The sequence below is a fragment of the Marmota monax genome, unplaced genomic scaffold, assembly GCF_021218885.2.
Source record: "Marmota monax isolate L192 unplaced genomic scaffold, Marmota_monax_Labrador192_F-V1.1 WCK01_AAM20220418_F8-fsc00040, whole genome shotgun sequence".
Classification (NCBI taxonomy): Eukaryota; Metazoa; Chordata; class Mammalia; order Rodentia; family Sciuridae; genus Marmota; species Marmota monax.
The window spans coordinates 3,654,468-3,668,281 of NW_026692782.1; the positions used below are offsets into that span (position 1 = coordinate 3,654,468).

The following is a 13,814-nucleotide window of genomic DNA, read 5'->3' on the forward strand; positions in this document are numbered from 1 at the left end:
ACGGGGTCTGAGCCATAGGCTATTGAAAATGGTTCCATGCAGAGGAATAACTTCTGTTGTCCCCACAGGTTCATCTAGATTCATTACCTCACCTACTTCACTACCTCTGCTTTCTGGTATTGGATTTGGGGTTTACTTTGTTTGGACTGGGAGTCCTCTGTGGTAGATGTACTTGCCTCTGCTTTCATTCTTGGCAAGACTGCCATATCAGTGAGGTCCTCCCAGTAGCTGATATCAGTGAGTATTGTCTCCTTTTTACTCCTAATTTACTGTATCATGAGAGACAAAAGGAATTAGGCTGCATTGATAGCATAGAGCATGTAGTAATTTCTAAAAGTCTTTGATGTTAAGGAATAAAGACAGTGAACCACCTTTTCTGGCATTGCTTGGGCAAATAGTTGATTAAGTACTGATTAAAAATTTTTAAAAAAATAGCTAGAGATAAATTGCCTTTATCAGAGTATCTGCAAATACAACTAAATACACACACACACACACACACACACACTCAGCCCCCTCCCCAACACACTATTTGCATGTAAGTCTACATATAAGTTTCTTGTACATCTAAACCAGATAAGCATGTATCTTGGTGCATTTTACTGTTTTATATCTTTATTTTTCTTTTACAGCCTGCTTTAGGTGCTCATTTTAGTTTTATTGCATTTGTACAAGATTCTAGAAAATTTCTCTAAGGACAGTGAGGACATACTGAATTTTCATTAATCTCTCCAAACATGCCACAGACAATCTTGAGCTGACATTCTTGTAGGGTGTCGACAGTTCACCCTTAAATAAAAATTTCCAATAGCATGTTTTTTTCTTATTCCATCATGCATAATTTACTGAATTGTTGATTGATACAGATGCATATCCAGGATTATATATTTCCAGTAGTAGATTTTTTTGTCTTGGAATAATTTTAAAGATGATAGAAAAGAAATATGATTCTATAGTTTTGATATCGTGCTAATAATAATGAATTTAGCAGAAAGTCTGTCCTTTGATGTGCGCATGAAAGGGAATGCATAGCCCTTTGATTCCTTTTCTTCCTTCTCTTTATTTTAGTAGTCATCCATGTCACCAGCACAGATAGCAAGTAGTGCTTTTTCATAGTGGCCTGAAGCAAAATTCTGTAAAGAAAAACACATAATGTATATAAAATAAAATCTCATAGTTGTTCTAAAAAAGACCCATTATTCTTCTGCATTGCAGTATGAGAGACCCATGGACCATCAGTCTTTCTAAAGTTATTTATTGTTTTAATCTAAAGATTCAATATTTTCTGAGAACTATTCTCAGTTAAAGGTATTGAAAAATTATAACATGGTTATAGTCAATAGTATGTGGCTTATATGAAGACAGTGGAGCCCTAATGTGTATTTGTAAGTACTATAAACTTACATTAAAATGAAATCTTTTCTTCAACTTTAGAAAGAGGTGCCCTGATATTGTTATTATTATAGATCAGTATAGAGTCTGGAAAGCAAATGGATAATGTGTTTCAAAAGATTTAAAAATATTTATACTCATGAATGCTGTAATTTTAACTTAAGAAATATATCTTTAGGAATCTATTATCAGTTATCAATGAACACAGAGATTTAAGACTATAATCAAGATATTATTATATATACTAGTGAAAACTGAAAAATAATATGTACAATATGCAAGATAGTTTTTGTATTTTACAGTTTATACACCAGGATACCATGATTCAATAAAAATATCCCCTTTTGGTAGCAAATCGCTATTTATTTCTTACAGTCCTGGAGGCTGGGAAATTCAAGGTCTAGGTGCCAGGAGATTTGGTGTCTGCCTGCTTCCCATAGACAGCCTTCTTCTCTTTCTGATCTCCCATGGAAGAAGGGACAGAGGTGCTCCCTGTGTCTATTTTATAAGGACACTAATCCCATCCCTGGGCTTATCCTTACTATTTAATCAACTCTCAAATACTCAACCTCCTAACACCATCACTATAGAGGAGACACAAGAATTCTGACCACAGAAGCACCTGCCACAATATTTTATTATAGATTATCTGTGGTAGAGAATTTAGGGCATTTTTGTTTTTTTCATAGTTTCCAAATTTTCCAAAACAAAAAAAAATAAGTAATATTATAAAACTAAACTTTGTTAAAAATCAACTATTAATGTTCTTTTATGTAAAATTGTGTCTTTATGATTCACTGCTTTATATGCACATAGTAAAGTCACGTTAATTATCATAAATACTAGTAGACTTCAAGATGGCTGTGATTAATTATAAGAAGTGTATAAGATATAGTTTATTCATCTAGAAAATGAGTGATATGTATTTCTCAGTGGGAAATGTTCATCATCACTGAAAGAGTTTAGCATTTTGAAGGTGGATATAATGAGAGTTTTATCAAAGATAGAGGAATAAGATTTCTTTTAATTGTTCCATCAACTTCTAGAACCACTTTGGCTCTCAAGGGCTTATAAGATCTTCTGGATTTTGTGGTTTCTTGATCTTGGGTTGTTGAGTTGTTTCTGGTTTACTCTGTCAGTAAACTAAAAAGCTGTTTCTTACTATTAGAAATTTCAGTGGCAAACACCGTGAGCCAGATAACAGTGCTTATCTATGTGCAAAATATACATGAAGATAGATTCTCAGTACCCTGTCCTAGGTCTAAATTCTCTGCTCTACCATCTTGAAAGTCTTTGTGATTTTTGTTTGAAGAAAGGGCCAAGCATTTTATTTTTCACCGCCCCCCACCCCCACTCCGAAAATTAGATAGAGGGTCTCACATACTCTGGTAATTCTTTGCTAGGTTTTACAAAAAAACCTAGGGTAAAGTTCAGAAGGATCAGAATGAAGCAATTGCTTGTTTACTTCTGAATCATGGTTTCTTTGCTTTCTAAAGGTTAAAAGGATAAAGCTGTGCAGATTTTCACATAACAAGTAATGTTAAATTCCTCCTGATCACAGTTGATGGTACTTTACTGGCTGCCCTGCCTTCCATGATAACGAAATAAGAATCTTCTTCAGGATTATGGGGTCTTGCTGCAAGATACATTTTTCTAGATCTGAGCAAACCTCAGAATTTAGCTCTTGCAGCACAATTACAGGGGATGAATATTTTACATGATGGTGTCAATGATTTTGCTTAAAATAAAGACAAAAAATCTTCTGTCTGGTAAAAGGATTTTCTTTCCAACCTGTTCATTTCATGTATTAAAGGTTGTCTAAACTGTGAAAGCAGTTAATCCCATCAGAAGAGTTAATTTTTTAGACTGTAAATGAAATTATTTAAATGAAAGCTTTTATCTCAGTTTCAAAAAGTAGGAGACTTACTTTGATATCATGAAATAGGGATTTTCCATATCTCTCTTTGTAGCATTTCCTTATGGTCATCAGGTCTATCTCACTTCTGGCAATTAGTATCCGGATTACTGTTTTATTATGAAAACCAAAGTCCTAAAAGATTCAGGAAAAGGGAGGAAAAACAAGAAAACAGTGCCTTAAAGTCAGCATGTCCAATGGCCACTCATCTCTTTCTGCAGCAATCTGCTCTTTGACCCGTGGTCTTCAAACTGTAAACACATCACTGTCCCCACAATCTCCAGGTCACTGTCCCCACAATCTCCAGGTCAGAGCCTGAGAGATGCCCTGTGACTTCACTTTCCTTCCCGTGCTCTCACACTGAGCCATCCTCTTCCATCTGTCTTCCTAACTTAAACCCCAGGGTCATGCCCTTGACTCTGACCCCCAGCCCTCTGTAGTAGTTCCGGCCTTTCCCAGTCTTCAGTCTTCACACTGTCTCCTTCCCTCTGAAGGGTGAACTGCACATCTGATCACAGGTCTTCCTAGGTAAACCTGCTTCCCTGTGGGGATACATTCTGCACTCACGTGAGCATTGGCCAGTCTGAGACAGCAATTACGTTTTCACTATTGAAATATTGTAAAACTAAGAATTCTAGGTACTTAAAATATTTGCTGGTGAAAATTCAAATACTGAAAAACAAAGTCCACATTTGCACTAGCCCCCGGAAACATTCATGAAGGCAGGTGTGTGTGTGTGTGGGGGGGGGGGAGTCAGACTTTTTTTTAAAAAAATGGAGTTATGATGACATCTGGTGGCCACTAAGTGTAATCTGATTTTTTGATGTGAATGTTTTAGATGTAGATCTAACGATTTTTTTTTTTAAATAATTAGAGGTGACTAAGATGAATGTTTAACAAAATTTCCTATTTTAAATTGTAGATACTTCAGAGTGCTTGAGGGAAAAGGGTGATGAAAAGAGTTTTTTGACACTTGAGGTCCTCATGTATAAAAAAAATTGATTACTAGAATACACACCCTTCCTCTTTACCTCCAAACCATTTGTGAATACAGATACCTTCTTTCATCTCTGGTAACACACTGAGCAAAGATATAGTTTTAGTTATCACTGAAATAAGTGTCCCTGAATTTGAACATAGTCAGACTGAGAGTAATTGCTTCTATTTTTCCAGGATCATTCACAAGTAAGGCTTTATTTTGTTTTTGTAGCGGTTGGTTCTTTCTCCTATATTCTGAGCTGGCATAGATTTTCCTCATGCATCAGTAAAACAAACTTTAAGCATGAGATATACAGTTAAATATTCTTGGTATTAACATATCTGTCCTGTGCACTGGCTTTTTCCAAGAAGTTGGCCTGTAAAAAATTACTTCAAAGATAAAACACCCTGATTATTAAATTTATTGTAATATCAGCTTGTTTTTTATTAATTTTCATCAAGTTTTCAAGGCTATGAAATATGTAGAGTGACATTTATGAGACCCTTTCTTTTTTAAAATATGCTTCATACACATTATGGATAAAATGTACACTACCTGATGCACTTACTTTCCTCAAACATGATTGCAACAAAGGATGTGTGATTGAATATCACATTAAAGCATGAAACATTCCCATTTAATTATAAGAATAACTTTAGAGTTTATTGTTTGCTAGTTATCTAAATAATTTTTGAAAAGCTAATACTTCATGCTTTAAGATAATCACTGACATTATTTTGTGTTTTTAAACTTCAAACTTATAGCTGTTTTTTCTGAGAGTTTGTAATGGTTTAACATTTTGTTATGATGTCATATGTTTTATACTCGTGTAAGTATGAGGTAGCGGGTCTATGGATATATACAAAAGCATTTGGATTTACCACTTTCTTTAAATGCCAAGAAACTCTAAAGCACATGAAGGACAGAGACTCCAAAGAACAGTATTACTTAGGTATCTAAATTTGTTGTGGAAAGCATTATTTTTACACAATGGGTCCTCTTTTTGGTGTATAGCACATTATTTTCACTTGGGCATATTTCTTTGAAATGTATGTATTTAAATACAAGAGGGAAATATGAGTCAATATTTAAATAATGGAAGAAAAACAGATACTATAGCTGAAGAAATTTTTAAAATATGCAGGTCTTACTTACATGTATTGCACTATATAATCTATAAGCAAAATAGGCTGGTTTGTCTCGAACGCAGAGAACTGGGAGAAATTAGAAAAGTAATGTTAGTGAAGAGACATGATTTCTTAAGAATTCATGAAATAAGATGAACATGTTTGTTCATGTTACAATCTTCACATTGTGTTATAGTATCCACACAGAGTAATAGCAATGTTATAGCTCATCAAAAAAATACACAGCAACAATATTCTAATGATCCATTCAGATTTTCATTTCATCTATCTCTTGGAACTTGGTCAGCTTCTTCCTCTAACTGATGAAGAAAACTTTATCTTTTTCAACTGAAAATTAAACAGTGCTTCAAAAAACCCTAGGTTATCACCACTATTATTGATTTTTATTATCAAAGGATTTAATGTAACAAAGACCACATGTGATTCATTCTGAAGGCTATGCATTTATATGACTTTTCAAAGTAAATTATAGTTAAGGTCCACGTGATTTCTCATTAAGAGGCTTCATTCATATTCCTTATAGATTCCTGGGAAGCTCTGAAGTCTCTTTTATTTATTTATTTATTTATTTATTAGTTCTAATCAATTATACATGACAGTGCAAAGCTCTTTGATTCATTGTACACAAATGGAACAGAATTTTTCACTTCTCTGGTTGTGCATGAAGTAGAGTCACACTATTTGTGCAATCATACATGTAACTAGGGTAATGGTATCCATCTCATTCCATCATTTTTCTTAGCCCTTGCCTCCTCTTCCCCTCCCCTTTGCCACATCCAAAGTTCCTCGACTCATCCCATGCTCCTCCATATGGATTAGCATCAACTTATGAGAGAAAACATTCGGCCCCTGGATTTTTTGAGATTGAAGGGCATCTAGGTTGCTTCCACAGTTAAACAATTGTGAATTGTGCTGCTATAAACACTGAAGTGTCTGTGTCACTGTAGTATGCTGTTTTCAAGTTCTTTAGGGTATAGACCCAGGAGTGGGATAGCTGAGTCAAAAGGTGGTTCCATTCCAAGTTTTCTAAGGAACCTCCATACTGCTTTCCAAATTGGTTGCTTCAATTTACAGTCCTACCAGCAATGTATAATGTGCCTTTTACCTACATCCTCACCAACACTTATTATTGCTTGTATTCTTGATAACTTCCATTCTGACTGGAATGAGATGAAATTTTAGAGTAGTTTGAATTTTCATTTCTCTAATTACTAGAGATGTTGAATATTTTTTTCATATATTTGTTGATTGATTGTATATCAAAGTCTTTTAAGAAGAAACAGTAAGGATGATAACAGGCCTGGCCAGTTTATATGTCATCAAATTGAAATGGTCATAGTTTTGGAAGACCTAGAGCCTGATGAATGTGCACTGTTGATTTTAGCCATTCAGTATTATTTATTTGAATAATAGACTAATACATAAATGAATAATGTATGAGACTATAACTTCTAGCCAAAATAAAATCATCATAACAAATTAATTCAAGTAATTGTTTTCGATTGTGAGAACATAACCTTATCTTTTATTATTTTTACTTTGAAGAAAAGTTAACCTGATAATCATTTTTTCCCTCAAAGCACTAGGAATGGCATCAGGGTATCAGGTATGCTACGTAAGTACTGTCCCACTAAGCTACACCCATAGTCCTTTGTGATTACTCTGGAGTGGCTGCTAGACTGCGATGGCTGGGTGCAGGGATATCTCAACCTTGTAAACTATGCTAAGCCCAAGGCCAATATCATCCTAAATGGAGAAAAACTGAAAACATCCCCTCTAAAAACTGGACCAAGACAAGGATGGAAATCTCAATATTCACTTATTCAACAATTATCCAAGTGCTCACTAGATAAATAACTACTGGGGGAATATTTCACAATGACTTTTCATTTATAGGTCTGGGATTGGGTGTTCTCAAGTTCAAGTGCAGCACAAGATAAAGCATGAGTAGTTCCATAGTAGCTTTACAAATGACTACCACTGTTTTTTCTTCTATGGAGATCTCATTCCTTAGGAAGGCCTGGGAGGTGTGTCTCTCTCATAGTAACTTGTAGAATTCACCACTGAGTAACAACTTGGTAAGTCTCTTTTATGGTAGGACTGACTCCTAAAGGTGAATATACTGGAAAGTCTCCCTTTCTCTCTCACACACTCATGCTCCCCAAAAACAAACAAACAAAAATACCTCCAAAACTAAAGAACAAAAACAACAACAACAACAACAACAACAAAACCCTCTTCCTTCTGGGAGGAAAGGAAGCCACATTGCTAGAATTTATCTGCTCTTGGACAAAGGAATGGAAGTCAATAAATACAAAATGAACTTAACAGTATGAAAACCGTCATTCCTGATAGAAAACATCAGATAATTCTGCTTCCCGGAATGAAATCTGAACCAGCCTTTAGGGGAAGATGTCAGTTTATTAATGCCATTAGGCCTCCAGCTTAGTGCCCTGTATCAGTAACTGATATACGTTCCTTCTACAGAGTTCACAACCCTTTTAAATAGTTGCATTCAGGGGGAAAATGACTCAATAAAGAGCTTCAATTCGGTCAGAGCCAGTCAGCATTTGTTGTGAAATAGAAGTTCTGCTGTGCACCCAATAAATTATTACTTACCAATTGCCACCAACAGCTCCTTAAAGTATCCATCATAGCAATCATTAATGGCATCTACCACATCTTGCCCAGAAATATTTTGAAATTCCTGGAAAACTTCAAAAAAAATTGATGTAATTCAAAGGAAATTTTGTAAATATTCCAAACTTAAATATAGATATTGATTAGATTGTTTTACATACTGAAGGTATTTTCTCTAAAATAATTGAAAATACTACCATCAGTAGTATTGATTTCTATGCTTTGAAATAAATACAATACTCTAAAAGTTAGTGGAGTTGGTATAAATCTTCAAAGACTTGCTTTTGCTCTGTCCTCCTTGGGAACAACTGCCACCTCTAGTAGGACTCACTGACTCACTGCTGATTTAAATTCAGAGGAAACACAAGACCAGACATTATTTATGAGCCATTTGTTTAGGACATACATAGAAATAAATCAGACTTATTTCAACAGTAAATTTTCTGCTAGAGCTTAAATATGAAAAATTATTGTAAAAATCCTGAGTGATGATTAAAACAGTGATCATAAGACCTATAAAGAATATTATATATATATTAGAGTTGTGGCTCAGCTGTAGAGCGCTCACCTAGCATGCATGAGGCCCTGGGTTCCATCCTCAGCACCACATAAAAATAAGTAAGTTAATTAAAGATATTGTGTCCAACTACAACTAAAAAATAAGCATAAAAAAGAATATTCTGAGAAATATGAAATCACCTTTTGATAAGCATTATTAGCAAAATTGTGCTTAATTAAGCTTCTTATTTAGGAATTTACTTATGTGGTTTTATCCCGAGAAACTTTTAGTTCTCCATTTTTTATAGCAAATTAGAAGCAAGGAGGTATGGTCTTATTGTATTTATATATATAATTGACATTAGAAAATATAAAGATGGGAGTTCAATTAGGGTAGGTCATCTTTTAAAAATTTTTAATGACTTTTGTGTTTTACATAAATTTTTTTTTCATAGGGGGAAAAAGAAAAGTACAATAATTTGAAGAAACTCAAACAAAGTGCAAATGAATATGAATTACCTCTAAAACCAATACGATGCTACCTCTTTTGCATAAATCATGATATCAGTAATGAACCTGACTCATGATGCGCTGATTAAACTATGTTCACTTTTCAAGATAACATATAGACAACATACCCAGTAGCAAATAGCAAATACAGCTCTAAAACAGTGATAATTTTCAAGAGATTCAATATTTGGAAGTTATAAAATTCATTTATTAGAAAAATAAAATTATGGGGAAAACTTTTTTCTTAGTAATGTCATTAAATGAGGCATATATGTATAACTTATAATCCAAAATAATTGTCTTTGTGATAGCCAATTTTCCTCTATTTCTATGCAACATTTTCTCTCTCTTTTTTTTCTACTTAACTACTTGCTTTTTATTATATAATCAGTTAAGTAACTGGAAAGAAGATTGATTTCTAATTACCCAGCCACAGCTGCTGGTAGCTCTTGTTGCACAGGATCATCTGTAGCATGGTTTTATGTTCTCCAGTTTTCTGCTGACACGCTTCCCACAGGACCTGAAACCCACAGTCAGGAAGGAGCATCAGAATCAGCTCAGACCATCAGAACAAAGGTTCTTTAGAGCCTGTTGGAGGGCTGGATCTAGTTACCATTGCATCCTGAGCAGCCATAGCAGGGTCTGTGTATCCCTCCTCCCTGGTTCCCTGTAAAGTAAACATAGATTTCCTTTTAAATGTTCTTAATCAACAATCCATGTGGTATTTTTTTTTTTGGGGGGGGGAGGGCTTAATCATACTGTTGTCTTTATTTTTGTGTATTTGTGAGGATTTCCATAATAAATATTTTTTAAATTGAGTTCTGTTTTAATAGTGTTATACTATAAAACATCAAAAAGTTTCCTTCTTTATGAAGATTTCCAGACAGAAAAATAGAATTTTCTGATGGACCATTAATTAGTACATTAACTTAAATTTTCTAACAAGTTATTTAGAAACTGACAACGAAAAATAATTTTTAAAAGATTGTACAAATTACTGTTACTATATCAATAAAAGACCACCAAAAGTTGGAATTTTAAGCCAAAAGCAGAAAGGTTTGATAAATCTAACATTAAATCTAGGTAAGGGTGTGGGCTCTAGAGTCATTAAGATCTAGGTGTGTATTCTAGCTCTGCTCTGTTAGTTCTAAATATTTTTGGCAGATTATTTGATTTCTGTAAACCTCAGGGACCATGTCTATAATATGAGGATAAGATTTCTTGATTAGTAAAAGCACTGACCACAGGGCCTGGCACGTGGTAAGTATTCAGTAAAGGATTCCAGCAAATCTACTACCCCATTTTGGTCTTAAATGCATATTTTTCCATATTCTAACATCTCTGAAATGTAGATGTATCCTATAATTGATGGCATTAATTCAAGGAGTTTTTCCTTCCTTAGTGGTATATCATAAAATAATGGAGCATTATTACAAATTGATAACATCTAACATTCAATATAACATAGAATATCAATCATGATAAAGCTATATTCCCAATTTCTACTTTAAGACTATTCTAATAATGATTATGATTTTTAAAAAATTTCAAAAGCTGAGGAAAATATTTTCAATACATCACGAACAGAACAATTTTGACACAATGATTTTGTGAAAAAATGGTTTATCAATTCCATTTTTGTATAAAACATATGGGAGAAACCTAGCCAATCAACACACATTGTCACCACATGAATAGGTACTTTATCAAACTTTGAGTCTAAGAACATAGAGCTCCCCCATGTGGTATTATTCAATCAAAAATCCTTGAACCACTGAACTCTTTGGTAATTCCTGAGGAAGTTCTCAAGTTATTTGGAACAAGACGGTCTCCATTTCTTGAATACTTTTTGAAATATTATATAGGCTTTTTTAAAAGGGTGTTATGATTTGGATATGAGGGGTTTCTCCCCAAAGCTTTGGGTTTTATATGGCAAAAAAAGTGAAATGATTTTATACAGTTCAGAAGTGAAATGATTGGACTATAAAAGATGTAACCTAATCAGTCCATTCCTAGTTTGAATGGACTGACTGGGTGGCGATGGTAAGTAGGTGGGGTGTGTCAGAAGAGGTGGGTTACTGGGGTGTGCCCTGGAAGGGTTCATCTTTCCTGTGACCCCTTACTTCTTCCCTCATTCTCTCTCTTCCTGGCTGCCATCAGGTGAGCATCTTTTCTGGCCCTTGCCCTTCTGCCTCACCTTGGCCCCAAAGCAATGCAGTCAGCTGTCTGTGGACTGAGACCTCTGACATCCTGAGCCTCAGAATAAACTTTTCCTCCTCTAAGTTGTTCTTGTTGGGAATTTTAGTCACAGTGACAAAAAGCTGACTAACATAAAGGAAAATTCATATTTTTTCTTTTGCAACAGTGGTAGTCTTTGAAAGACACTGTGGTATTTTTCACTTCTCCAATTCTCCATAGAATTTTCTCCCCCATTAAACTGAGCATTCACTGCCTGGCAGTGGGTGGCAGGGGTGGAATTTACCACTGTTAGAGTGAAAATGCAGAGAAAGAGTCATCATTTGGCTCACAAAGTAGAATTTATGCAACAACAAAATAGTCCTGACATCCAGATTTTGTGGAGAAGAGTATTTGTAAATTTGTTTACTGACTTTTTTTATCATATAAAGAACAGATGTAGTCTACGCGACCATTTCAAACAGAAGGAAGAGGGGCTAACCAATGCAAGATGCATTGGTCCCCAAGGAGAATTCACACATGAAAGGAGAAAGAGGTAAAAGGATCATGCAATCAGAGTTTATTTAACTTTCCTTTAGGGTCAAGATGGGGCAGGAAAACTTTGTTAAAAATCCTTTTGAAAGTAGACAGAGGGTACAATGGCTTCTGCCCCAGATCATTTTTTAGGACTCTGGAAATAGCTACAGAGTTCAGTACGGCAGCAAGATTAGGCAGAGAGAGGTCCTGAATAAAAGTCCCTTGAATTAACCTCAATCCCTAAGTAGCATGAATGGGACCTCAAATTTCCTATCTGATCCTGATCAAGGGTCTTACACTTTGGCCAAGGACCTGGTGGGATAACTTGCCAGATGGAGTTGTTCATATCATGACAGGGAAAAGGTTTTGCAATAATCAAGGGATACAGGTAGACCACATTGACTAGAACTGTGTGGGAGACACAGTTAGACCTCAGAGGGACTCTTCAGCTCCAGTGAGAGTAAAAGTGAGGCTAAATCATCATGTGGGGTTACTTGGCTCCACCAAACAGAGACAGAGGAAGTATTAATGATTAACTAGTTGCACATTTCGGCAGCTAATAGTGAGAAGGGTCCATAACCTGGACATCAACACTCATGTGATTCATGTTTAGAATTGCCTAGGACTGGCTTTGAGACTGGCATTCAGGTTCGATGCAAAAAGGTTTATGACCAGCAAAGATGCAAAATAATATCTTGATGATCTGAAGAGACCATCACTTTCTTGCTACCAAGACATCTCATGAACCATGCATATAGCTTCCTACCAAGTGCCCTCTTGGAGAGAAGGATTGGGGATTGCCAAAACACTAAGGATTCTAAGGATTCATACTTTACTCAAAAAAAAAAGCTATAAGTGACATTGAATGTGAACCCCCGTTGACTATATAAAGTATTGTATGGATTAAATTTGCTATTTCAAACTAATATTAGGTATTTTTTCTTTATTTACTAACAAAGCTGGAGGCATCTGAGAAAGCTCAATTTATTCACAGAGAAATAAATAAGCCATATTTTCTTGTTAGTAAATTTGTAGCCCTGGAATCTTCTTTAAGGCTGAGTAATAGTCCATTGTATATATAGACCACATTTTCTTTATTGATTCATCTGTTGAAGGACACCTAGGTTGATTCCATAATTTAGCTATTGTGAATTGAACTGCTATAAACATTGATGTGGCTGCATCACTGTAGTTCTCTATCCCCTTTTTATTTTTTATTTTGAGACAGAGTCTCACTAGGCTGGCCTCTATTCAGAAGTTGTATATCATCTGAAGGTGAGCAGATGATAGGCAAAAGAAATGAGCCTATCAGACACATTTCTCCTGCCTCGTTTTCTTTGCTTACTTAACATACCAAGGGAATAACAATGCACACATGTAATTCTTGTTCTTAAAAGCGGTGCACTTTTGTGTATGATATGTGTATTTTATGCACCCATACATTTTATGCATGCACACATTTTATGTATTTTAACAAGAAATAGAAGATGATATTTAAATAATAAAAGTAATTTGTGGGGGAGGTAGGATTATGGGTGTTATGTTTAAATCATAAAAATATTGAGGGGCAGGGATGTGAGGGCTCATAAATTCCTCTCCTTATTTTAGAAGTGAAAATAAATGGACCTAGTGAGATTAAGTGAATTGTTCAAGGTCTGAATCCTAGAGAAGAATGTTATTAGATTCCAGTGGCATCGCTGGCTGTGAGATCTGGTTAACCATGGTTGAACCCATTCTTTTTGGACAATCTCTTCTGGTTTCTTTTCAAATTCTCTCTGATGGTTTTAATTTATACCAAATGACAAATAACGAAAAACAATAAATATGCTCTATCTTCTCAGATTTTATACTATTCATTCAATAACATAGCTCATCGTGGTAATTCTTAGTCTTCATGTTATTTGAGCTCTCAGTAGACTTGGTTGCAATTGGCTCTGTGTTCTCCTTTTATACTTTCATTATTTGGCTTCCAGGATCTCTTTTTATTTCTATCTCTTTCATTGCAAATTCCTCAATCTTT

At 34.9% G+C, this 13,814-nt stretch overlaps 1 protein-coding gene across 1 annotated transcript in view; it reads right to left on the reverse strand.

Moving 5' to 3' along the window:
- Nucleotides 1-597: 597 nt before the first annotated feature.
- Nucleotides 598-13,814, reverse strand: part of Anxa10 (annexin A10) — an 81,038-nt gene continuing 67,821 nt past the window's right edge. The window contains exons 7-12 of the mRNA XM_046447793.2: nucleotides 9,696-9,749; nucleotides 9,509-9,602; nucleotides 8,054-8,149; nucleotides 5,442-5,500; nucleotides 3,320-3,442; nucleotides 598-1,133 (exon numbers count right to left, since the gene is read on the reverse strand). Coding sequence (XP_046303749.1) covers nucleotides 1,065-1,133; nucleotides 3,320-3,442; nucleotides 5,442-5,500; nucleotides 8,054-8,149; nucleotides 9,509-9,602; nucleotides 9,696-9,749 — 495 coding nt within the window. The 3' untranslated portion in view covers nucleotides 598-1,064. The remainder of the gene's footprint in view (nucleotides 1,134-3,319; nucleotides 3,443-5,441; nucleotides 5,501-8,053; nucleotides 8,150-9,508; nucleotides 9,603-9,695; nucleotides 9,750-13,814) is intronic.